Consider the following 25,974-nt stretch of genomic DNA (forward strand, 5'->3'; position numbering starts at 1 on the left):
TGTTTGCATTAACAAGTACCATTAGTGAACACACTCAATACACACAAAAACTTGTTTTGCCTTTAGGCGCTGGTCTGCAGCTTAGGTGATCCTTTTTTTTTTCTTTTCATTTTTTCTAATAAAAAAATTGTCCAGAATTTAATTTTTTTTAATATGTGAGAGATCGTGATCACTGTTGGCCAAGAAAAAAAAAAACACAAAGAAAAACACGGGATTAGATATATCTGATAATGAAGACAAAAATCCCTAAATATTTGAAGAACTGTCTCCTCACACAAATCAAAATGTTGCAGCACTGCCAATACAGTATCTCAAAAGCATTAAATCAAGAAGATACATTTACTTAAAATCCTGAGGATCGAGATACACGACCCATGTGGATTACTTGTGTGCATTTTTTGAAGCTCAGGGGGGTTTCATTTTTGATGGACGGTGGACATAAATACGACTGTGAATATGTTCGATTTATCAAGCTTTGATTCGTGGAGATCAAAACATCTTGTTGTTGTTTAGATTTTCACAATAATGCTAATGCACTGCATTCTGTATTTAAAAAAAAATACCATTGTGTAATAATGCATGCAGCTGCTCTGAATTGTTTGTCACAGGCTGTGGTAAATATCAAACACACTGCTATTCAGACAGACTAGACTCATCAGCTGATCTATGTGCCAGCCCATATCAGTTGATGGGTCAGCTCATACTCTTTTATGCATCCAAATGGCATATGCTATTTAACCACTATTTCAGCTCCAGTTGTTTAAGTGAAAAGCACATTTAGGTAACATCCAAGGCCTAAATGCATAATATACACCAAGCATTCACCAGGAACACCATTTCATCTCTTTAGCATGCAGTGCAAATTTTTACCAACATAAAACTTATTCTTACCATATGTGTGTGGCTGTCTAGGTGTTTCTCTGGCTGGATGAGAGGGGTGCTGTGGAGTCAAAGGGGGCTGGGGTGCTCGTGGTGTCTCGGGGTACTCAGGGTATTGGGGTAGCTGCGGTGTTTCCGGGTAGATGGGGTACTGTGGCCCACTGGGAAATGATGGCTGAGAAAATGGAAACTGAGGATAGGTTGGGCTCTCATCCTCGAGTGACACTCCCATGCTCTGCAGCTCAACATCATCCAGCTGTCTAAGAGAGATCTGGACGTCAGATCGTGAGTAAGTGTAGCCGTGGCCAGCGGGGCAGATCTCCTTGAAGTGGTCTGTAGCACAGAAAACACAGAAGCAACCAGTAAGTGACAGAAAGCATCACCTCTATATTGTGAGCTTGAGCTCGAGAAACATTTAATTTTGACAGTATAATTGTGGCTCGTGTTTCTAACTGATATTCAAAGTAACACCATAAGCCATCCATGTAATACAGTTATGACAGGCATGCTGTACTTTATGGTCTGCTGTGAATGGGGAGATTGGGTTTCGGTGACTGCTGCAGAACCAGCGAGCTGCCAGACCAGTGACAGCTGTCACAGAACGCTACCAGCGACGGGATTTGAAAAGATTTGAGCATATCGGCACTCTCAAACACACACAACCGTGCCACCGCAGGAAGTGGAGGATCATATAATAGTGAATGACCTTTGAACTCTTTGGTCTAAAGGCATGTGAGTGAGAGCCTAACAGCGGATTGGCCAGCTAGATAAAAGGAGGGATACTGCCCCTCTTTGTATCTGAGTCCAAAAAACCTCAGCAATGGTGAATCCATTACAAGTGAGAGGCTCTTTGTCCCCTATCTGACCTGAAACCAGCTACTCTATGCCAAAAGAGTCTGGAATAGAGATATGAGTAATGACAGATATGCGGTCACCGTAAATGCTTGTGTAAATGCAGGAAACGTGGATATGATAGGCTACTGAATGATGAACTTAAAGAGGAGGAAAATGGGGCTACATATGATCAGAAGCCACATCTGAGGATTTGGAGTAAATATGGAATTAAACTCAACAGGCTCCTGTTACCAAGTCACAAGTAATGACTCTGGCTGCGCCATTCAGGGGTCTAACAGCTTTTCAGACCATACAAAAGCTAGCATCCGAAGTAATCAAAGGCTGTGTGTCTGTGGACTGCGTTGGTCCTAACTGAGCAGCACCATGGAGGTCTGTGTCTATGATATCTGATCTATGACAATCCCCATGAATCACTGGCGAGCACAGACACTCCATAAAACCAGCTTGTTTCTCTCAGAGACTTTGAAGATTAAATCAGGATGAAAAAAAAAAAAAGATGACAACTACTTCCCATGTTTCACTTGGCTAGGTTATGCATTTCTGCTGTGAAGCTTTGCCGGTTTATTAGTGGGGTTTCTCTCTGAGGGTTGGAGCGATAACACAAGACTGACTCCCACTCTTATGTAGCCTCCAAAATATGAAAACTGTTATGTTTTTGGTCCTTTTCCACTCCAAACACAGTTAGCTATTTTGAACTGCTTTACATGTCTGGCAAAGAACACAATGGTGACTGAGTGGCAAATTTTTTTTTTTCCTGTTCTTTCATTACCATTGCTACCCCTTGCATAAGATTGCATGCAATGCTTTATTTCTGCAAAAGCATTTAACTCAAGAAGGGAAGTACAGTAAAAGCAGAAATAGAAGACAAGATAACTCTTCGGGACACAGTCAGCAGAAGTAGAGACAGGGAAGCTTTTGGGGGCGTACCTGATCCTGGTATAGGACAGCGATCACACCCAGGTCCCCACGCCTTGCCCACTCTGCTGCAGCAGCATATCTGCTTTGTGAGGTGATTAGCAAGTGGAAGAGAGCATGCACCTGCCGAAACTGACCGGTAGCACAATGCCCTCTGGTCAGACACTGCTTTGTCCGCTGGTAGAGAAGTGAATAGGGTCATTATAATCCAACACAAGAAGGACATAAGAAAGCCTAGCCTTAGATTATTTGTTATTATTCAAATAAATCAAGCAGCACTCACAGACACAGTGGCTCCTGGCAGGGTCCAACATGTAGCCTGGTTTACATGTGCACCTGTAGCTTCCTTTGCTGTTGATACAATCAGCATTTTTACATATTCCAGGCAACAGGCACTCGTTGATGTCTGTGAAATATGCAGTGCATCAGTACATCAGTCATATCAGATACATTCTGGCTATGGAAATTTCATGAAGTCATGTTTATCCCCGGAAAAATTTATTTTCAAGCTTCCCCGCCAAACTGCACGTACTGATATCAACTTTTGTGCATTTTCTATCCAATACATTGAGCAGCAATAATTCACACTTTGAAAGGTGTCAGAAAATTGCAACAGATCATGTAAGCAAAACCGCTAGCTGCAGGGAGGCGATGAAATATGGAAACGTTAAGGTTACACAACTGCATGAAATCGTGATGACAGGAGGGAAACATACACATTTGACGGGTGTAAGACAATACACGCTCAAAACCCCATATTGCATGGAAAGCAAAATATTACAGTTGTGGGAACACATGCAGTCATGTAGATATAGAAGATATTACAGAGTGTTTTAGATTGTCATCTTCATCAGCATCTTTCCTTTACAGCATCCAATATGGTTACAGGATCCTCAGTTTACGTCAATAAGTGAAAGTCATTAAAGAGGTTTTTTTCCCCCCGTCTGGCCTAAACCACATGCGGGAATGATACAGCGGCCAGCGGACTTTGCTTGCTGCTCTGACAGCTCCTGAGTCTCTGAACTAAATGGAGGCAAGCTAGCCTGTTAATGTGCCAGCCAGAAACATAGGGGGACATACTTAAGGCGCTTAGTCATGCGATCACACTGGGACCAGGCAAAGTTTGTTGTTCTACCGTGTTAAACAAAGAGTACATCATTAGGTCTTTTCCCATTGCTTTGACGGCTGGAAACCGACAACCTGCCACCACAGATTTTCCCAGTTTTAATGAATCTGCTCTTGTTTTGTTGTTTTTCTTCCTGCTGGAAAAAGCGAGACTGCAAAAGATCGAGGCTGATAAATTCAGTGGGCTGAAACAAATCCAGGGAATGCCTTAAAGTCTCTCTTGTTGTTTGTTGCCCCCTTTTCATTTTTATTGATTTTTTGCATTTTCTACCTCTACCTTACAGTGACAACGTCTCCAGCTCCTATGCTATGACCTGTTTGGATGAGTAAGGGTGTGGCGCATACTGTGAAGACAATGAAGCAAACTACAAATGTCATGCCAGGTGTGTTATGCCAAAAAACAGAAGCAGCTGCCAAAAAGTAATTTATGATGTTTCTGTGTGTTTTTTATGCGTAATATCGAGTCAACAGGATTTATGAAGGAATTACATATAAAATAATGAAATGACCTGTTTTGCAAGTATCTTTGTGACTCTGCGTTGTTGTACCGACATAATCGATCCAGACCGTTTTGGCCACTTTAAATATCTTTATAGAACTGTGATGTTACATTTGTTGTGATTTCTGCTGCTCAATGGCAGCAGATGATCACTTTTTGGCACAAGAGCGGCTTCCCCTGAGTCTACATTTAATATTCTGAATGCAGATATTGCAGTGACTTAAGTTTAGTTTAGGCAGCATCTGGTCACAGATCAAGTCGCCACTGGGCTCAGCCTTTATCACATGGTCCCAGATTAGTGCTATTGTTACAGTCTGCTGGTGGGTTGATTCAAATTGAAACCGACTTCCATGACAACCCGTCGTGACCAGCACTAATCTCAACATTGATTCTGAATTTATGCTTGGTTACTCTGACAAACATCACTTGTGGTAAGAACTGCCAGGCATCAACAGCTTTTCGCGTGACTGTTTTTTTAGTCTACGGCTACACGACAAAGTTCCTTAACTTATGTGTCAAACAGTCTGCTGCAGCCTTACTTGACCTTTACCGTCCCTCATCCAAAATTCACATAAACACCTGCAGAATTATTTATGGAGACTCTAAAGTAAATTGGCAGCATTGCTCCTTATATTATGTATTGTGTGTTATAAGTAAAGAGAGCACCTTTGGACTACTTTGGACGTCTCAAACCAGACATAACTAATGGAGCCAAAAGTGTATCCATTTATAAACAGTGAATATATATGATCAAAATTTAGCCAAAGTGCTGTTACTGGGAAAAGTAGGTTTTTACAGGCAAATTTCTGCTACTATATCAGGATCTCAATTTGATTACTGAGCCAGCTGTCAACATGATGAGTGTCAAATGTCAGTGTTGTGAAATCATAAGCAGCCTTTATTAAGTTGATCAAAAATGTCCAAAGAGTTACATAAGACTCCATTAATCTCCTCTTTGAAGTGGTGTATGAGTAATGTGACCTGCTCCCGGCACTAGTTTACCACCCACAACAGGGCCTGCACATGCATCTCTGCGGGCTTTTTCATCTAACAACCGCAGCTACAAATGGCCAATTCAGTGACCTAGATTTTGAGAAGGAGCTCCTGAAGATAAGGGATCATCTCTGAAGTCTGAGAGCTGAGAGTACGGTGATGCTAGGGAATCTTATCGTGCTGCAGTAACGATGTCACTGACCGCAAAGGTCAGCGAACACAGGCAGACTGGCAGTAAATCAGGACTATTACAAAATTTGAGACAAGCTCCGTTCTGTTCCAATAAAACACATTACGAGCAGCTCAAAACTGGAGCCACAGTGAGGCAGACGTGACCCCGTCCTTATAATAATGACAAAATTTCAGAAAAGCTGATTTTTTTTCCCCCGCTTCTTGGCATTTCATAAGAGTCCTTAAATTAGAAATAATTTGGGGGAATGGAGCAGCAGCTGAACGCAGCTTTAAAGCATTTTAGTAAATATTGTGGGTAACTGTCAGCTTTGCTTTTTTGGAACTCAAGAAATGAGCAACTGAGAGGGAGAAACATCTTGAAACTATCAGAGAAGAAAAGGCATGAATAATAGAAAGATAAATTTCTACATTCATTGGCTGCTTGACACATTATTGGAAAACAGGAGTATCCTTGTCCACAGGTCTTTCTTTTATTAAAATATGTTTCCCTGCTCAATAATTACTTGAAATCATCAATATTGTGACTGTTCTTTGCAGAGCAGAAAACGTGTTGAACTTGCTGAACTAGAGGATGAGGTCTGTTATAGAGGCAGTCAAAACTGTCTACAGGACCATTATGTTTCAAACTCCATAGCCTTCAGTAAGCATTGCACTTTGGATTATGGCACTAATCAAGTCAGCGGCACGGCTCTTATGTGAACTGTCAGAAAAGCCGCATTTTGTTAAGTCAAAACTGTCAACATCAGTTGTCAGTGTTAGGTCCTGTTCCCAGATCAAGTGTGTGACTTTTAGCCAGGGTTTATTTGTTCATGTCGATTCCAAAACTATTTACTAACACCAACAACAAATACAAATGGTTGGAACTCTTTAGAGGGACAGTTGATACTGTGGGTGATTACTGAGTCCTGAATCAAACACCAGCTGACAAACAGCAGAGCGCAGTGTATATGTTCAGGAATAATCTAAGTTTGTTTTTGCATACAGATGGATGGGTACGCTGGCAGTCATACAGCTATTTTGCTGCTGGCACATTTCGAAAGGCAAAGCAGCTGTTTGCAAAAAAGACTCCCTCACGAGTACTTAGAGAGCCAGCCATGCCATAATCACAGCCTGCCATACCAACTCAGAACCCCAAGACCAATTAAAACAGGAGCCCCAGATGCTTATTGGCTGTTGAACTCTGACCCCTGACAAAGCCTAACTGTGGTCTTGACTTGATTGCCATATAGGCTAGACATGCGAGGAGCAAGAAGTCAGTGTTTCCCAAACAAAGACTTTAATTAGGCGAGCTGTCCAGGTATATGTGTGGCTGCCACAATATGTTTTGAAGATTTTAAAAGTTCACTCATTTGCCATCTAGTGTTTCCCCACTGGCAGGCTAACCAGGTTACTGTCGGAGAGCTTCTGTGTCATTCAGCTGCTCTCAAGAAAGTCTCTTGTCGGATGAACTCCAGGATCACTATAAGCAGAACCTCCAGCAGGTGGAGAACTGGTTCATATGTAGCTTTGACAAGTACCATTCAAGATGGTACGAGTGTACCCCTCTTCTGATGGCCGCTTAAAGAAGGAAACCATGCCACTGTCATCAGAATGCCATCAGAACACACCATGCCACAAAGCTTGAATCATCTCAAACTGGTTTCTTAATCATGACAATGAGTTCACTGTACTTAAACGGCCTCCACACAGTGGCCAGACCTCAATCCAATAGAGCACCTTTGGGATGTGGTGGAACGCACGCACGCATGCACGCATGCACGCATGCACACACACACACACACACACACACACACACACACACACACACACACACACACACACACACACACACACACACACACACACACACACCCTGTTATTGCCAAAAAAATAAAAAATCCATCTAAATCAGTGGGAAATAGTGAGAAGTAGTACTTTTATAGAGGTCCTCAGGGATCCACGTACACATGGAAAAATGGATAGTAAGATTTTATCACAGCTAGGGAATTATTTTTTAATATATCTTTGTTATGGCTAAAATAAAAATGCAGTGATGTAAATTATTAAAAGTTTTAAACCTTCTTCAGTATATTTTATGATCAAGCTTACCTTGACAGTGTGTGAGATTCATCCTTTTAAAACCTTTGGAACATTCCACTTGTCCATTTGCAATCACTGCAAATGCTGCAAACAGAAAGAGAAACAACAGTTTAGAGATGCTAAATTATGTTACAGTGCCATGCTGTTACAGAGGATTGTATTAATTGCAGATGGAGAAAAGAAGGAGCTCAAGTAAAGGAGAAAACCATGTAACATATAGATTTGATAGTCTCAACAAGAGGAAAAATAAGGGGACCCACAACTGAGCCTTGAGGGACTCCAGCAAGAGTGGAACAGGATCCTCATCAAGTACATTTATGAGACAGCTCTGTCATCCAGCAGAATGTAATACCAGTCAATGCCGTTTGAAATTATATAACTCTCAGTCCCCCGGCACATCATCATAAATATGTTGACTAAGCCTACATGACAGCCCTGACTGTTTTCATCAACCACAGTGCAAATCTAGTTAAGCAAGAGACTAAATCTTTAACTGTGCGCACAAGGAATGGCGATTAATGTACTGCTCACAGGAAAGTGATTGGCCAGAATGTCTAAATGCTTGTTTTTGCCACAGCAATAAAAATCCCATAATGTGTGTATGTTCCAGGTGTGCGCTCGGGAGGTGTTGCAGTAAATAACAGGTTTGTAGGTTATTGCCCCAGTGCAGCAAGACTGTCAGTGTGAGAAGCCTGAAACTCATTCGGCACCCAGTCAAAACCCGGCACGCTCCATTAAATGTACAGGGGGTGAATGTGGCTATCACGTGGCCAAGAGAAAGTCTGTTTGTGCTTAAATATATGCGTATCTGTTTTTAACAGAGAGAGGGAGAAATTGTACGAAGGGCAATCTCAACATAAACGGTGATTATTGGTAACAGATCTTTCCATGACTCAGATGACAAGATTCTCTACAAATGTTGAAAGGAGAATATCCAACTTCTGATTCTGGAAGAAAAAAAAATGTATGTTTCGGTCCAGAGGGTTGTAAAGAATAATGATAAGGTTGTTATTAAGACAGAACTGTCTCTAGTTATTCTAGATCAAATAACCACATACCAGACTGCTCAGAGGAATGATTATGAAACTTTGCTCACCTGTGCTTTATACAGTATATGAAGTGCAATCAAAAGTTCTGCATCTCTGCCCATAAAAAGTCTAAATGCACTAAATCTGGTCTATCCCATTCAAGGTCATCTCTTTGTGCACATCTGGAGTGCTTCCATTGTTCCTGGTACTTTTGGAATGCTCTCTGGAAGTCCCATTATGGTAATTTGCAGAAGCTAATTCGCAATTTGTGCATACAGAGAGCAAATGTCTCTGGAGGTAATGAGAGCTGGGTGTTGGAAACCAAACAGCAGTCTTCTTATATAAGAGTCTGCAGTGTCCAAGCCTGTTCAAGTGGGGCATCAGGTGAGGAGCACGACTACTGGGATGCTCATTACTCCCTCAGAGTATTAAGGCAGAATTCTTGTAATGGCCTTAAGCATCTGAGGGAGGATATTAAGTGTAAATGATCTTGCGCCAGCATACAGCACATTAAAAGTCAGGAGTTTTAACCACACCAACACAACTGCCACTCAGCACCCACGCTACACAACAGATTTGGCCGAGACTCATCCTCTTCATGTCATCATGCACTGAGAAAGAAAGAACATTAAGGTTTTCTGCTTAAAGAAAAGAATGACAGCGATGACAATCTTTGGATTCACACTATGGGCGTAAAAAATAACATTATACCACAGAAATGCATTGCTTTGGATCTGCTGCCACAGTGATGAAGGGTTGAGAAGAGACGTGACGCATGCAAGAACGTACAACACTACCGCTTTGCCAGCAGAGGTATTTGTGTTGCTGATGTAAGATGTAAATGATGTCTAACTGGTCAAGCAGAACCAGACAAGAACCCACCTCTATAATCCATGAGTTTTCTCTGCCTATGCCACCAGAGATTAAATATTATACAAACACATAACTGGGGATCATTCTCTTGTTTGTCAAATGTGTAAACCACTACACCATGAAGCCACTATTTACTTTCAACAGTACATTGTAAAAAAAAAAATTGTACCGTACAGTATACAAGAATCAAAATGCCAAGACGGCAGTCTGGTAAATATGCACCATCAAACCAAAACCCAGCAATCAGTCATGAGTTTGTGTCATTTTCCCAGGAGTGACTGGAATGTGCGGCACATGGAGGTTTTCTGGGAATGGAGTCCTGGAAGCTGAGTTATGTTTTGGTCCTGCTGTGACCCAGTCGACCAGGCAGGGTCAATGTACCTGAGGGTTGACAGAGCAGAAGTGGGTCAGCATGAAGCAAGCAACAAGAAAAGGGGGAAACCGTGTCAAAGCAACGCCCCTGTTCCTGTCTGCCCACTTCCTCATCTTCCTCCAGACCCTCCTAATCCCCCTCCAAAGTTTCTGAGTAATGAGATGTTGTGGTAGGGTGACGGGCACGTCCTCCTGCAGTGATGGGATCAAGGAAAGTCTGGTCTGAGTGACAGCGGGGCGCACATGCCAAGGGAAGCACAGTGGGGAAGGTCCAGGAGTCTCAATAAAGCTTATTAGCAGGGAGAAGAAGACTCCCTATAGTGACTAACAGCTTTAAGATGAATATGACAGGTCATATGTTATGCTTTTGTATCTTTAAAACCTAATGATGTGAGTAAGAGGGGTGCAACACTGGATTTTTTTCCACATATTCTAGACATGCAAACAGTAAAACTTTTGCACATAGGCTCCAGTTTGCTTTGGTTTTAGGGTTCTGCCTTGTGTCTGAGTTTTGGATTCCCCTATTGATGTCATTATGATTCTAGTAATTGTGAGCTTATTATTTGAGTTCTGCTTCCTGTTTACTTTTTATGTTTATGTAGTTTTGGTGCATCTTTGAATAACTTTATTGTTTATGAGCTTTGGCTCATATTTTGAGTTTATTATTACTGTGTGTCTTTAGTTCCTTCAGTATTTTCCTGTGTGTGTTTCCTCTATCTAGCCTACATGCTCATACCATCTCTTATCATGTTAATTGCAAGGCTTGTGTATAGGTTTAGAGGTCTTTTGTTTATTTCAGGTTTTACTTTGAAGGTTGGTTTTCTTTGCTGTCTCCCATTAGCTTTACTTTCTCCTTTGTGACTGACTTTGCCTGCCATTGATTTTGCTCACCTGTCTGCTCCCAGCTGTGTCTCATCATGTAATCACTGCTCTGTGTATTTAGAGTCCTTCTTCCTCTTTGTCTTTGTTAGATTATCTGTTATTCATGCTCATGTGCCTACCAGATTTCTAAGTTTGTGGCTTGACTCGGTTCCTCCCTCCCCGTTTGTTTCTTTATGCCTCAGTTTAGTTTGCTTAGTATCGATCGGTTTTCTCCTCTGTAGGGCTTCTGGGTTCTCCTACTTTTGTCAAGTGTCATTTGTTCTTGACACTTGACAAGAACAAATGACACTTGACAAAAGTGTCAGCTTTATTGTTAGTCAATAAAGCTTTTTGTGTCTCAGATTCTGCATCCTGCATTTGGATCGAGTCCTCATTACAATCTGACAGGAAGATGGCACTTAAATTTTCCTTATGGGTGTTATGGACCTAAAAATGGTTGCGCTTGGAGTTCAGTTCAGTTGAAGTTTATTGTTCCATAGGGCCAAATTGTTTGGGGCAAAAAAAAAAAAAAGTTGCATAAAAACCTCTGCCTGCCAGATTCACAACGACTTTCCTAAGACTGAGACTGTATCTGCAAATCAGACCCTTGTCTCCTGAACCATTCACCTCAAGAAAGGATAATCAGCCCCAGAGCTAAAAATCAGCGACAGCTTGGCCATGTAATTTTCATTAATATCCAAAAAGCAAAGAATGATTGTGTCCTGATTTAATGGTGTGCCAGTTCCCATGCTTGTTTCTACAATCATTTGTGTAGAAAATATAGAGCTCCACAGCCAGTGGCTTGCAAGAGTGAGCTCAAGCTGCGCATCATTAGTGTCACCCCTGGTTACAAAGACTGTAAACTCAGACTTGTCTGTATCCACAGAGGGAACAGACAAAACCTTTCAATTGTTGTCTATCCATTTAGCCCTGTTCAACAAAAGACTTTGTCACGCCTCACTAATTTATTGTCCGTCTCCATTCAGTTGTGTTGTGCATTCCACTGAAGGCTGTTCAATAATATTTGCTCAAATTCCCTGACCTGAAAGTGTAATTCAGATTCCTTGAAGCTTCTTGATAGCTGGTGCTATCCTAACTTAAGTCTGAATAAATCCCTTAAGTAAAATTTGTTTAGTGAAAGGCACTGCTGGGTATTCGAATGAAAGGACAGCTTATGCAAAATAAGAGAGTGGGCTAAGAAAAAAAGAGACAGGAAGCTGAGAAGGGTGAAAGCTTAGAGTCAGATGGGTTTCTCAGCCATACAGAAATCTTTAATTGCAAATTTTGGTGCAATCACAATGTAGACCACCCGGCCTGCAGGCAGTTCTTCTAAGACGATTGAGTGGTCTGGTCCATCAATCACAGGGCTCAGAGCCCTTCACCAGCTTCTCCAGGGACTTGCCTCAGTGTTGGGCTTCTTCTCTTAACCAACTGGAAAACCTGAGAACGTGTGGGAGACAAGAGGGAGGAGGGATGGATGCCATCCACAGGATGCAAACGGCAGACAGTCTTCTTTTCTCTTCCATTGGGGTATACTCTAAGAAAAGATCCAAGAGCAAAGCCAAGACCTCATGATCCTTTCCAGCAAATTACTTTCTGACATTCCGCCACAGGACAAACTGAAAGAAGGAGCAAACGGAGCTCTTTAATCATCACGGAGTTTCAGGTCTTTTGAATCTCCACGATGGCAGAGACATTTCTTCTTGGCCTTTGAGCCAATACTTGATTGGAACAAACAACTTAAAAGGGAAGTCATTTTCCCCTCAAAACAGAATGTTTCCTTGGCAAAAGCCATACTTGCCAATCTGGCACGGCTCATATCGCACGGCCTGTAAATATGTCCCTGCAAGTGAAGCTAACGCTAATCAGTAAAGATATGTGTGGTTAGCATCAACCTCACTCTGCACACACATAAACTAAAACATACTGTATTTGCTCAATCATTAGCACTCTCATCTATGTATCTGTATCTTATTGCTTTAACACAACCATCCCATGGGACATGTGATGCTAAGAAGAAAAAAAAAAGCTTTGATGAGGAGTTTATTTCATTTTTCTGCTACATTAAATCTTTACTCAAAACATATTCTTCATTGTCTCTATTCACGAAAGTATGCATGCTATGTCATTGTTTGTAGTTTGACAATTTTGCTTAATGCCCTTCTCCTGATGACAGTGTACCCCGCATCAAACACATTTAAAACAGACCCACATTCCTCTATGATCTCTGTGGAATATTTACCACCTGGGCTTCTTCCAAAATAAGGCATGCCACAGTACATTCCCAATAAAAAATATGCTTAACTTAGCTTGTATCCAATCAAGTAAAGCATCGCAAATTTCAAATTCATGTGCCTCCAACTGGGACTTATTTCTTGTAGTGGTTAGGTCAGCACAACGCTGATTAGCCACACTGCTGCCCAGCTAATAGATTCCATAATTCTAGTTGTTAAGGGATAACACTAAGTCAACATCAATGAATCACATGCTGTCAAAGAGATGCGACATCTCTATCTGATCACCATGAGGAAGCTGCTGTGAAGCTGTTCCAGTGCATCTGTTCTGTGGCTGCCTGTTTCTAAGGCAAAGTAATTGCATTTCTGGTTTTTGTTGGTCATTAACAAGTGTTCATGTTTGATCAGTGCTAATAAAAAACAAGAAGCACAGATTCTGGCTGGTCAGTTTAAATGTCTTGGGAATAGATGGAAGATTTGGGAGGGATGAGTTCATGTGGGAATATCTGGAAGCTGTGGAGCTCTGTCAGTGCCCCCCCCCCCCCCCCACACACACACACACACACACACACACACCACCACCACCATCTGACTTTACTGATCTAAACCTCATGAAGAATAGCCTCCTCATTACAGACAGAAAACAGAGAGGATTGGGGTGCAAAAGAGGAAGACAACTTTCACAGACAGGGGTCGAAGTGGAGGGTGGGGCAAAGACCATGTGAGGGCAGTAACAGCACAATGACCTTAATGACCCAGAAAGGTAGAGTTAGAGAGAGGAAACCAAGGCGTGGTGATTACTTAAAGTCCCTGGGGACCTCTCATCTGACTACTTGGGAAGCCTCCCAAGGCTTCAGCATGACTGATGGGGAGAGTCACTGAGAGGAAAGCTGCCCATCAGTGACAGATGGGTAGAAAACTGGCTTGTGAAATTCTGTGAGCAGTGAAACCCAGTGAGGGGAGGCTGCCAGCTATAGAGAGTAATGCCAACATGGCAGTATAGGTCAAACTTGGGCCACAGCAATTTGCCTTCAGATAACTTTTCTGACTGAAATGTATCCTGAACCCAAGATTTACACAAGCAGCCCTATCGCCTTCTTTTCAAGGATAAAATTCCTCTCACTACACAATGGATCCAGTTTCCCTAATGGGGCTCGTGTAACCAAATCACCTCCTGTCCAACTTACCTATTCTCTTCCACACTTGACTTAACAAGTCACTGGTTAGTTCTCAAAGTTGAGGACCAGTTTGACCACCTCTACATTACTGAAAGAAATTGCAATGATGGAATGTCCAAGTTATATCCAAGAAAAGCACAAGATTGCTTTGTTACTCCACCTCATCATCTGAACTAAAGAAATGGAGCTGACTTCAGCCTATTGTGGTTGTTCTGGAACTCATTACGGGCCAGGAATCCTCAGCATGTGACTTTTAAAGGCTCTAACTGCTAAGACTTCATCTCCCACTGAGATGGGACACACTGGCATTCATGCCTCTGCAATGTCAGAGCCCCTTAACATAATGTACGCACAAACACATACATAAACAGTAAAACAAGCCCACATAATATCCCTGAATGATACAATATTCTTGTTCCATAATAATAAATAATATCCAGCTATCTAATATGATCAACTGTACATTTATGGACTTGAGACATAGCCAGGCTGTAACAGTAGCAGTACAGTCCACTCTGCAAAAGCACCCTATTAAACTGCGGTCATTCTGGCATCCTCTACTGATATAATAAAAAAATGAAGTAGCAAGCCTTGCTCTTAGTCAACAGCATGTTTAGCAATAAGCTGACCAATGGTAGCAACACACGCCTAGAAACAGACTGGGCTTTCATGACATCATTATCACATATTCAACAAGACACACAGGAGACTCCTATAAAGCTACATGACCTTTCTCCTCACTGCAAGTCGACAGCTGACTCAGTCACTATAAAAGAAATAGATCCACATCATCCTTCAGGAGCTGCTGAATCCAGGCTCCATATCATTCCTGTCAAACGCATGAGAAAGCACACACCTAGACGAGTAAGCAAGGAATGTAGCTTAGAGATAAAGCCCAGTCTCTAAACTGAGAACCGTAACACTCTGGAGGAATTCAAAGTATTTCTCTTATTAAAGTTTTCTCAAAGACTTCTGGGACAGAGCACATGACTTCATTTTTAAGTTAAGTTTTGCACCATTGTGCGACCCTGGCCTATGATATACCCCCCCCCCCCAAAAAAAGAGAGCCACAAAAAAGAGCAAATTGGGTATTCACTCTATTTCTCCCCCAAACTTCAAAGGACGGAGCAGGGGAAAACATCTGGGAGCCAAAAGAGATCATGCCGCGGATTTAGAAAGAATGGGAATCTGGCATGCCTGGGGAGACAGTGTGTGGGAGGGAAGAGAATAGATCGACATCTATTATCAAAGCAGGAGACAGAGGGAGATGATGTCTGCTTCTGATCAAGGTCTGGTCAGATATTAAAGAGGGTACAGTCAATCTAATAGCAAAACAGGCATCTGTGGGTATGACCATAATATGATTAAGAGAGCTGGGAAATAACTGAATCTCCCATGTGGCAGTGTAGCTGCACGCTGCAGGAGGCCTAAATCAGTGCAGAGACTAAATCGTGCTCTCCAAATAGTAAAAAAGAGCTGTCCCCCCCCCCCAATCTATAGTGGACAGTGTCCCCACCAAGCCTTCCTGCCAACATACAACCACCCTGTTGCTCTTTCTCTTACCTACCGCAGCTCTGGTTGGGAACCAGTTGAGCCGCGGCTGCTCATTTCCTCATTCATTCAAGGCCACATTGGCTTGCTCTGCCCGCAGGGTGGGTGGCACGACTGCCAGGCTCTCATCTTCATGCTAAATGTGTTTTCATTTGCTTCCCAGTTTTGGTTTTATGGAAGTGAAAACAGCTTCATTTTAACAACTGGTTGCACGGGCGAGTCACGCAGTTGCTCTTAAAGGATTTTAGAAATCTAACAAAGGCTGCTATGTTCTAATCATCATCGCTCATTAGTATTGTTTGGGCCTATAAAACATGCTGTGATAAAACTCCGCCAAGCATAAACAATGGCTGATAACAAATATAAAAGGCATTAAGTTTTAGACACCTTAATACACAGCAATCAGAGTGGGGAAACTCTACCTTTTGAGTCAATGTGTGGAACAGAACAAGAATACCAAATGAATAACATCAACAGCAAAACAGACTATTACACTAACAGAATTAAACCAGATTAGTTAAAGTATGCAATGGAACAAAAAGAAAGTTACATAACTCTGGTGGCTTTAGTCAGAACGGCTTACCTGGTTTGCTTGGACACTTTTGGCACTTGTTTAGACCCCATGAGGCACCAATACTTCCACAGCAATCATCCTGTTTGGTTAGCCCTGGAAGAGGCTTGCCACACTACAACAGGACACATCTGTGTTAAATCTATGAAACAAGTTTTGAGAATGAGTGTTACATGTTTGGGTAGTCGTGCTTGTTTGTGTGCAAGTGTGCGTGCGTGCGTGCGTGTGTGTGTGTGTGTGCTGGCAAGGGTGTAAATGTTTTTGTGTGAGGGTGTGCGTGTCTACCTTTCTGCAAGGGCAGAGTGAACCAGACACATCGGAGACTGTTTAGTTTGAGAAGGGCATAAACACATCGAGTCCTAAGAACAACTATGAGCCTCCTGGCGGGCTGCATTAAGGCTCTTGGTTAACTGTGCAGCGAGATTCCTATCAAAGCCTACTTGTCCGATTTTGGCTAGTAAAAAAATGAACCCTAAGAGATCATTGGCATTCTGGCAGAATAGGATGGAAAATTACAGGGTGAAGCTCACTCACGCTGCTCTTCTGGTGAAGTTTGGTTCTTCTCTGACATTGTGACTAAGTGATTTAATTTCAAACTCCTTACTTAACCAGAGGAAGGGGGGGGGGATGGGAACAGCACTCGACTACAAAGAAACTCAAAGAGCTAATTCTGGCAAAAACAACTCATTGTGTTGTTGCAACTGTAATACTAATAAGACTCAACAACAGCCAAGCTAACAGATGCTGTACGAGGTCTCAGATTAGCCAAACTCACGCACTGCCACTTAAGTCCTTCCCCATTTCCCAAGTAAAGCTATAGAATGTGCCACACTCTTAGCACACAGGCAATGAGAAGTCTCCCTGTTTGAGCCACGTGGCGAGGTTTCAAGACTCACTTTCACCTCCTCCGAATGCATCCTAACTCATAACATGCTTTTGTTGAGGAAGTAGTGGAACATGAGATGACCAGCTTGGCCAAGTCCCATAAATCCTGGACTTTACATATAAATCACTCCAACAAACTCCGTGCTCGAGACGACAGCTAGCAGAGAAGGTGAGGGGATGTGAATATGTAATGGCAGCTGTGGCTAAAAGATTTTTTCAACACCTCGACCATAATAATACTTCAGGTGTTTTAAATCAGCTAGTGATAACAGTCTACACAGGGCGCTTTTATGACATAGCACAGTACCTGTCCATCGACTGTCTCCTGAAAGCATCTTCCAACGTGTCCACTCTGACGGATGTGCGTTGTGGCGTGGCCATTCCCATGTGGGTGTTTGCTGCTGTGCTCACTGGAGTGTTCGTGTCCATTCCCAGGCTGGGAGCGCTGCTGGACAGAGTGAGCCCCCTCTGTGGTGGCTGGTCTCTGCCCAGGTTGGACTCGAGCTACTTGGTGGATCTGGACATCAGCCTCTGGAGGGTGCTGAATGTGGACGTTCACTAAGGATGGGTGGAGAGATGCTGGAGAAGAAGAGATCCTCAGCTTACACAGTGTAGTAGACAGTTTACAGTGTCAGATTTTTAATAGTTTAAGTGGAAGCATCCTCAGCCAAGGGATAAAATCTGTATATACACACCACAGTGCAGTGAGATCTAGGCTAAAGTCTTAGATAAACTTGTTCAACAAACACTTGCTTCATCACAAAGTTATGAGATTTGGTGTACATTGGGAATTCCCGGCAGTGAAGAGGTTCTTAAGATACAACAAAACAACAACACAAAGAGTTTTCGGATTCTCTGGTTTAAATCAAATAATTTTAAAGACTCAAAACAGTTTTGCTGAACAGTTCAGAAGATGTTGCAATGTGAAGCTCTGTTGTCCTTCTGACAGAGGGTAAGCATCTATCTTCAGGGAGTGCCAGGTTTTTTTTCCCAGAATCCCAACCCACTCTCATGAATCATAACCTCACAGACAGACAGCAGAATCCAAGGAGAAAATGCAAAACTTATCAGGAGTCAGGACAACAACTGCTCCATTTCATATATAAAGCATACAGACGGGATATGTCATTTTCTTGCTGTAACATGACAACACAGACACTGGACTTGCCATTTAATACAATTATTCAAGAAATGTATTTTTAAAAAAGAGGATTAAATGTGTCTGAAGGTAATTTGAATAAATTTAGAGTGGCCTTCTGTTTCTACTTAACTGTTCAATAGAATGAGACACAAAGAAAGGAGGATATGAAAATTTATACCAGGAGATGTGAGTGAATTTATGTCTTTTACGAATTCATATTGTTGCCCTGCTCTGTTTCTAATATGTCCTCCCTGACAAAAGCGGCATTGTGTGAACAATAAAATGATTTATATTGAGTCATCTCTTAGCTGTTCTGCTTAAAATAGAAAGTGACCTCCGCTGCTGGCCCAGAAAGCTAGAACACTACACTGTAAACAATGTTAAAAATGAAGTGCTGTGCCTTAAAAAAAAAGAAAAAAAAAAGGCACATTTTGTTGCAAAATTCAAGTCAAGTGAATATTTTATGTTAAGTTCAATTGATTAATTGGAAGCATTTTGGAGATTCTTTGCTTTTGGAGGAAGGAACAGCCAGAAAATCTACAATGGAACACAATACTGTTTATTACTGTTTAATAACTGTGTTTTGCTTCTTTTTTTGACACACCTCTGTTGGAGTACAAGCTTCTCAACCTGCAATTATGAGGTATGGATACAGCTAGAGTCATTAAGAAATGAACTAGCTAGCTAACTTCCAGTCACTCTGCATATTTAAGAGCTCTCGATTTCCAGAATGACATCTGAAGGCCAATAACCTGTACAAAGCAACACAGAACTACAGTTTGCATGTAAACTGTTGTCTTACGATGATGGGAATTCCCCAATTAAAGCTATTAATTGTCAAGCTTATAGCCCACATAATTTGAAGAATTTTGCACCAAAAAGAAGTGAGTGGGCGGTATCCTGGAGGGTGATTACCTGGCTGATTGGACAGTGGGAGGGTGTACATGGAGTGGGATGGAGATTTTGGTCTCTGGTGGTTGGTGTTCCTGTGGCTGTGAGGGGTGGGTCGGGCAGGAGGAGGGGCTGGCAGGTGGCAAAACCTTCCTGTTGAGTTTGAGGGACACCAGCACAGGTCCCTGCCAATGCACCGGCCTCCATTAAGACAGGGGATCTGACAGAAGACTGCGAGGATGAAGGGCAGGAAACAGAGAAATAAGGGTTACAAGTGAGAGAATCCTTAGCATACACAGCATGCCACATTTAATTGCACAGCATCATGTACCCTTACACACAAGTATCCGGTAATAAGAAACAGAAGGCGTAGTCCTAATAGGAAGGGCATGTGCTATGGCTTCCTGTGGACAGGCTTTGTTTGCAAACGGTTAGCAACGGTCATGCTGCTCTCTACTTTGGCACTACCAGACACCTCATTCCACATGACGTTTATCAAATCTCAACTTTGTCCTCGCGGCAGAGCCCTGCCCCTCATGCTGTGCCTCCTTCAATGGCATGTTTTGCCTCTCATCAGTAATTACATACTCCTGTGCACGATGCTGAGTGATGATGCATGATTCATGCTATAATAATTTGGAGCAAATAACAAGATACCATTTGGGACACGTGTTTTGGATGACAAATAAGCAAAAAGTTCCCCTAAATATTAAATATTGTACAAAATTTGAAAGGCACGCAACTGGCTCATAGCCACCCAAGTAAATCGAAGTCCAAAATCTGTTCTGTCTGCAATTTGATTTATATTTTGTAATTTACCGTGGAAAGAAAAACAGGACAGACTAGCAGTGGCCAGATGGTGTTTGACAGTCGTGCTTTAACAGCCCTTTCATTGCCTTATCTTTTGGCATAAGGGAGGGGTGCCAGCCCAGCGCCCTACATACCTGGGCCTATTCCCATCTACAGTTTCACTCTGACCTGACCTCTCCTAACTGAAAACATCAAAGGCAATCAAATGGGGAAAAAAAAGAAAAAAATCTATCCAACCATGACGAATATAGAACTATTCTGGAGCACAAAGGATGAGAAAGTGAAGCAATGCACTTTTTTTTTGGCTCAGCAATAACACATACCACAAAAACAACAGACTGTTTTACAAGAGAGTAAGAGATACGAATGGCCCACATACTATGAGATTAAAGAGAACACTGGTCATGGAAACATGCAGGGAACTGCATCCTCTCTGTCCCACTGAGACTAACAGGGTGCAAACAGGGAACAGAGAGGCGCTGGACAGTCTCGATGGCATGTAGGGAATGAGCTCCCTGTCACACAGCATTAACAAGAGTAAGACTGGAGGACTAAAAGAGGGAGCGATAGAACAAGAATAGAATCGTGTATCAGGTAGGACGTTAAAAGGATTAACAGGAGAATGCTAACAGAATAGATTAAAAACAGAAAAGAGACAGAAATAGAAAGAGAGTGAAACAATGCTGGAACAAAGATGACAGAAAGACTAAATAGGTCCAGTGTTAGCGTCCAGACACCCAGGAAGGCCTCCTGTGATTTGACATGCGGGCTAAATTATCAACTCAAGGTGGCTATTAAAACCTTTCGATGTGGGATGCATGTCTGCACTGGTCTGTGTCAGGCCAGTCCCACCCTGGCATGGGGCAGGAACTATTCTTAGACAACATCCTACTGTCGACTTTCCACACCAGGTTCCCCGTCTGCCTATCTTTCTGTCCATTTATCAACCTCTAACAATGCGTTACACAAGCACATACACTTCTCACCCAATAAACAGACTTTTACCAATCTAATATCAGCTTTAAAGTAAGTGTTGTACACAGGGTGTGCATCAAGAGGGACTGTTGCAATTACCAGGCCGATTTTTACTGCGCCGTTTAGGCAACGTAACAACAGCATGAGATAACTGTTTGCTGTCCACTTGACATTCCTGGACGAACACGCAGACCCAAGCAAAAACAGGATGCGAGCCTAAATGGAAAGCAATCACTTTTTAACGTGCTCTTTAACACATGCTTTTACATAATGAAGGGAGATTTTTTTGGAGAATAAAAGTGGGGCATAAAAATGAACCAGTGAGGAAGAAGTGGAGATGCCAGGAATGTAATCTTGCGAAGGGTCTCTGCCAGGATGCTGAAGTGTTTAGAATATCTACAGCATGTTCCAAAACCCTGTTAATGTGCACATAAATCTGCAACATCAGCCTGTTTATATATTCATAAGCCAGTGATGTCCTCCCTGAATAGCCTAGTACATTTAAGTGAAGGTTGCTTGCATGTTTGTATCTCTGTTTGAGTTTATATTTACGAGAGTTGTAACTGGAGCCGACCTATATATGTATGTGTGTGGTATGTGCACCCTTCATGTCTAATCCATAATCAGTCTGAGTCTAAGCTGGACCATTAAACCTGATGAGAAAACCCAGAAACACGCAGGGGGTACGACCCTCGCCTTGGCATTGGCCACCCCCTGCCTTCCCATGGACACTCCTGTGTGAATTTGGAGCAAAGCCCGCTGGATAAATGACAGGTTTAATGTAATCCCTGTAAAATCCTGTTCATGCTGCTACTCTTTCTCTCTTTCTGCCTCTGCCTCTCCTTTTTCATCCATTCCTGCCCTCCCAGAGAGCATGTTAAATGGTTAACGGCGAGGCCAACCGCGAGGTGTAAACCGCAAAGAGATGGGGCTAAGTGTTGGGGAGCGTGGGACCACTAGGTCCACGTGTCTGTATACAAGGGGAGATTAGTCCCTTTTTACAGAGCTTGCTTTTAATCTGCTCTACCCTCTACCCTGTCTTTCTTGTTCTCTGACAGTGAAAGTTTTTAGCATAGCTCTCAGGCTTAATCTACACCACTCTGCCTCCTTTCTAAGCTTGGTATTCAGAACAGACAGCATGCCACTGGGAACCCATTTTGTCAAGCTCACCCAATAAAAAAGGAATGAGATACTAGACACAGAATGTGTGTGCGAATTGAAAGACAGAAAGATAGAAACTTAGGGACAACACAGAGCAGTGTTATGAAGATAAATAGGCAGACAAGAAAGGCCAGCAATACTGATAGACAAAGGGCCGGGGTCGACACTCACAGAGTCGGAAGCCCTGGTTCTTCGGCGGCTGTTGAGGCGAGGTCTCGCTGTAGACCTCAGTCATGTCTCCCTTCTTGCAGCTATTATAGCAACGCCCGCCGCTGCACACCCTGCGGCACATCATAGGTGTGAAGACGATCTTAATGCGATCCAGGTTAGAGGTGAGGTTGGCCCCTGGAAAACACACACACACCTGGTTGAGAAGGGCCAGCAGCAGAGACAGGCTAGAGACGAGCTGCATCCTTCCACCTTCAGCTTCACTGTGACACACTCCCCGTCTGGGCAAAAGGGAGGTTTATAAGTGTGAGGGTGTGTGCTGATGGTTGGCCAGTGGCACGCTGCAGCTGAACAAGCGATGTGCCACAGACCAGCAAAAGGGGTAGAGAATACTGTTAGTTTTTGGGCTAGCCTCCAAGCCCTTTATCTTTGAGAGAAGGTGTTTTGGATATGTGTACGTGTGAAGGAAACAAAGAGAGTGTAGGTGAACACTGTGTAATGGTGGGAAGCTGTTCAACAGCCGTTGCCGTGGTACAGGGCTAAAAAACAGGGGGATCTAGTACAGCAGACAGCTGTGTATGTTGGATCAAAGAAAAATGATGAAGTAAAAGGAAGAAAAAAAAAATTGGTAAAGTTCACATTTCCAAAGGCAGTGTCTATCATGCCAGAGAGGTGTCAGAATGAATTCCCAAAGATTCCCAAGCATGTAACCGTGCAGTCTCACACATGCTCACACTGAGAATGCAGCTTGGACATGAAACGTCTGTCTGTGTGATGAAGACCACAGACAGTGTGAGATGGGTGGACAGAGGCAGAAAGGAAGTGCATCCTGGGATGCTGCCAATTTTTCCTTGTGGCTAATGTTGAACAATGACACCACAGGATGTGTATGCATTGTATTGTGGTCGCTCTGAATTTTGTCAGACATTCAGAGTGAATGGATTTGTTTTGAAGCCGTTATGGAAAGTGGATATGAAATGATAACAAGAGCCAAGATTTACAATATTTATGGAATATATATGTACATATTTAGTCTCATTGTTCTTACCTGCTGGTAATAATGCATTGTTGAACTGTCTGTGCAGCTGGCTGTTGCTGGTAGGCCTGTGAGTATTATGGGAATGTGAGTTGGTATGCCCATTCCTGTGTCCATGCCAGTTCCCGTGCTCATTGCCATGGCCATTAGAGTGGCCATTGCCACTGGGCAGAGCATTGGAGGTTATAGGCCCAGAGGATGATGGATAACGTTTCACAGTACGGGAGGTCCCAGTCTGCTGAGGGGAGGAGTCAGGGGGTCCCCGTCTCACTTGGGTCCTGTAAATTATCAGAAGACCACAAACCTATGAGCTCAGACAAAAGCTAATGTCCCACATATATATACAGTCACAAAGATACACCCATAAGCGTTATATATGTCACCATGAAATCCATTTTAGTGTGGTCAGTGTGTGCACCAGAGAATAAGATTCCTAAGAGACAAACAGGCTGTCTAGGTCACAGCTTTATTTAATTGATTTTATAGAAACCATGATTTGGAAATAATTTAGGTTTAATTGAATTGATAATACTGTATCATTGTTTAAGGACCACAACCCACACTAATGAATGAAATAATACTTTTGACATAAAAGTGGCCCAATCCCGTATGCTCAGCTCCACGCTGTTATTCTAGATTTCCACTAGAAAAGCATTTATCTGTGTGTGATCCCTGAGGTCATTCCTGAGGCTATCACTTCCCTGGTATCTGCAAACAGAATCTGGTGCTTGTGAGCACCACCTCTTCAACTTCTGGTGTTGAGGTCCCCAAAAACAAACTCTAATCTTATGAAACAAAACTCAATTTCTTGTTTTGTCAACTTCTCAAATCCATCCATACACGTTCGAGCCCAATCTGAAACGTGACAGCGGATACCACGAACATCCGCAGCTACAAAAATTACAGTCGTCTCTGTCAATGTGTCTGCTCCCGAATGATTATGCTCATTACCTGATTTTGTCCTTCAATCAAAAGCTGTATAAAAAAAAAAACTGTCTACATGTGTACCTAGTAATATTCCTGCCACCCACAAAAAACTTGTAGCGTATTCCTACGCAGAGATCTCTCTTCCGACCTCTCCCATACAAATCCAAGAATTAAAAAAAACACTGGAAACTGAGGAGCAACAGCCGTCTGAGGCCGAGCTTTCGGCTCAAAGGAATAACTCCTTATTTGAAACTTACTTGAAACATTGTATCACTGCATATATGATAGAATATTGCAGATATTTTAAAGCCATTTCACAAGAAGAGATTGATAACCAACAAAATATTAGGCAGCCTGTGAGTCTGTGTGTGGCTCGTTTTGGAAAAGTGTGTGATTAAACACATTAGATCTTTCCATCATATCTACAAAACCTTTCCATCACCCATTGTGTCTGCTTGACTAGATTATGAACTCCTTGTTTTGTATGACTGTGGCCAACCAGGGAGCAACATCCTGAGTGTTGCACTGAATTGGAGGAAGTATTAAAGCTAGGGTCGACGAACAAAGCTCGACCAGGGCTGCAAGGGGCACGTTTTTTTCCCCGGTGAGCATTTCATTTGGGTCAATTACTGAGCCAGTGTTGCACGACCTGGAAGTTGAGCTCATGTGAGTGACCTGGGGGAGGCGCGTGCCTCTCAGACAGACAGGCAGACAGGCCTACCTGGGTCTAGGATTGATTTTGGAGTGCTGGGATTCAGTCCTGCAAAAAAAAACCCCCAAAAAACAAAAACATCTGGATCCCACTGATCTGCCCTGACAGACAGGCAGTGAAGGACAAAGATGAGCCGTGCCGGATAGATCAAACGAAGAGCTCTACAAAACACACCTGTGTTCATAAACCACATATTAACATTCATTACATGTGGTTTTGAACCACACATTACGTATTTAAGCTCTGAGTCAGCTCTGTTGACCCACACACACGCACCACAATAATCAAGCAAATAAACATATGTACATGCGCACAAAAATGCATATTTGTCCACACAAAAGCGCACACACACCCTGCCCCAGCTGTACTAGATGCAACACAAGTCTCTGCCTGTCTCTTTATTCACTGAGTACAAACCGCATTCCTGCTACCAAGAGGAATTGGACACTAAATGAGAAGGGAAAAAGGGAGACGAACATGTAATAATGTTCTCTCACATCATCTAGGCAGCACCTAAAGCTGACAAGGTGCTGCAGGGCCTAGGTGTGTTCTGGAGAAAGGATGTGACACAGGGAAACAAGTGGTGCTACTGCCAAGGTGGTAAGGATGGACGGGAGGTGGCAAAGAGAGCTGCACTTTCCATGCTCAGTTATGATTGGGTTTTTCCATCGCTAACAGTGACACCTGACCTGCAAGCATCCTGTCTCACTTCCTAGGCATAGCCAGATGTTGCTCTTTCTACCTCTCTCACGTTCAGTGGCAAAGGGGCTTCCTCCCAGGGCGTGCTCACGGTTATCCTCTTTGCCCACAGATCAGGGGGCACACGGGGCAAGCACAACTTACTCTGGTGTCGTCATTAGGAACGTCAAGGTCCCTGCAGCTTAAAGCGGAATCAGTCCCCTCCCTTGTTCTGGGTGACTTGAAAGCAATTTTGAAGATTACATGGGACATGGTCTGTACAGACAGATGGAAATAATGCTTTGGGTATCAAGTGATGGCCATACAGTTTTAATTAAATCACTTATGTTAGCAATAACAGAACTGCTGAGCACGTGGTACAAAG

The 25,974-nt window shown here is 42.8% G+C and overlaps 1 protein-coding gene across 1 annotated transcript in view; it reads right to left on the reverse strand.

Moving 5' to 3' along the window:
* Nucleotides 1–25,974, reverse strand: part of LOC115772452 (latent-transforming growth factor beta-binding protein 2) — an 85,584-nt gene that overhangs the window by 29,037 nt on the left and 30,573 nt on the right. Inside the window, exons 4-12 of the mRNA XM_030718715.1 lie at nucleotides 23,285–23,550; nucleotides 22,240–22,413; nucleotides 19,147–19,353; nucleotides 17,398–17,669; nucleotides 16,218–16,320; nucleotides 7,547–7,621; nucleotides 2,933–3,055; nucleotides 2,662–2,826; nucleotides 892–1,212 (exon numbers count right to left, since the gene is read on the reverse strand). Coding sequence (XP_030574575.1) covers nucleotides 892–1,212; nucleotides 2,662–2,826; nucleotides 2,933–3,055; nucleotides 7,547–7,621; nucleotides 16,218–16,320; nucleotides 17,398–17,669; nucleotides 19,147–19,353; nucleotides 22,240–22,413; nucleotides 23,285–23,550 — 1,706 coding nt within the window. The remainder of the gene's footprint in view (nucleotides 1–891; nucleotides 1,213–2,661; nucleotides 2,827–2,932; nucleotides 3,056–7,546; nucleotides 7,622–16,217; nucleotides 16,321–17,397; nucleotides 17,670–19,146; nucleotides 19,354–22,239; nucleotides 22,414–23,284; nucleotides 23,551–25,974) is intronic.

Source organism: Archocentrus centrarchus, chromosome 22 (genome assembly GCF_007364275.1).
Source record: "Archocentrus centrarchus isolate MPI-CPG fArcCen1 chromosome 22, fArcCen1, whole genome shotgun sequence".
Classification (NCBI taxonomy): Eukaryota; Metazoa; Chordata; class Actinopteri; order Cichliformes; family Cichlidae; genus Archocentrus; species Archocentrus centrarchus.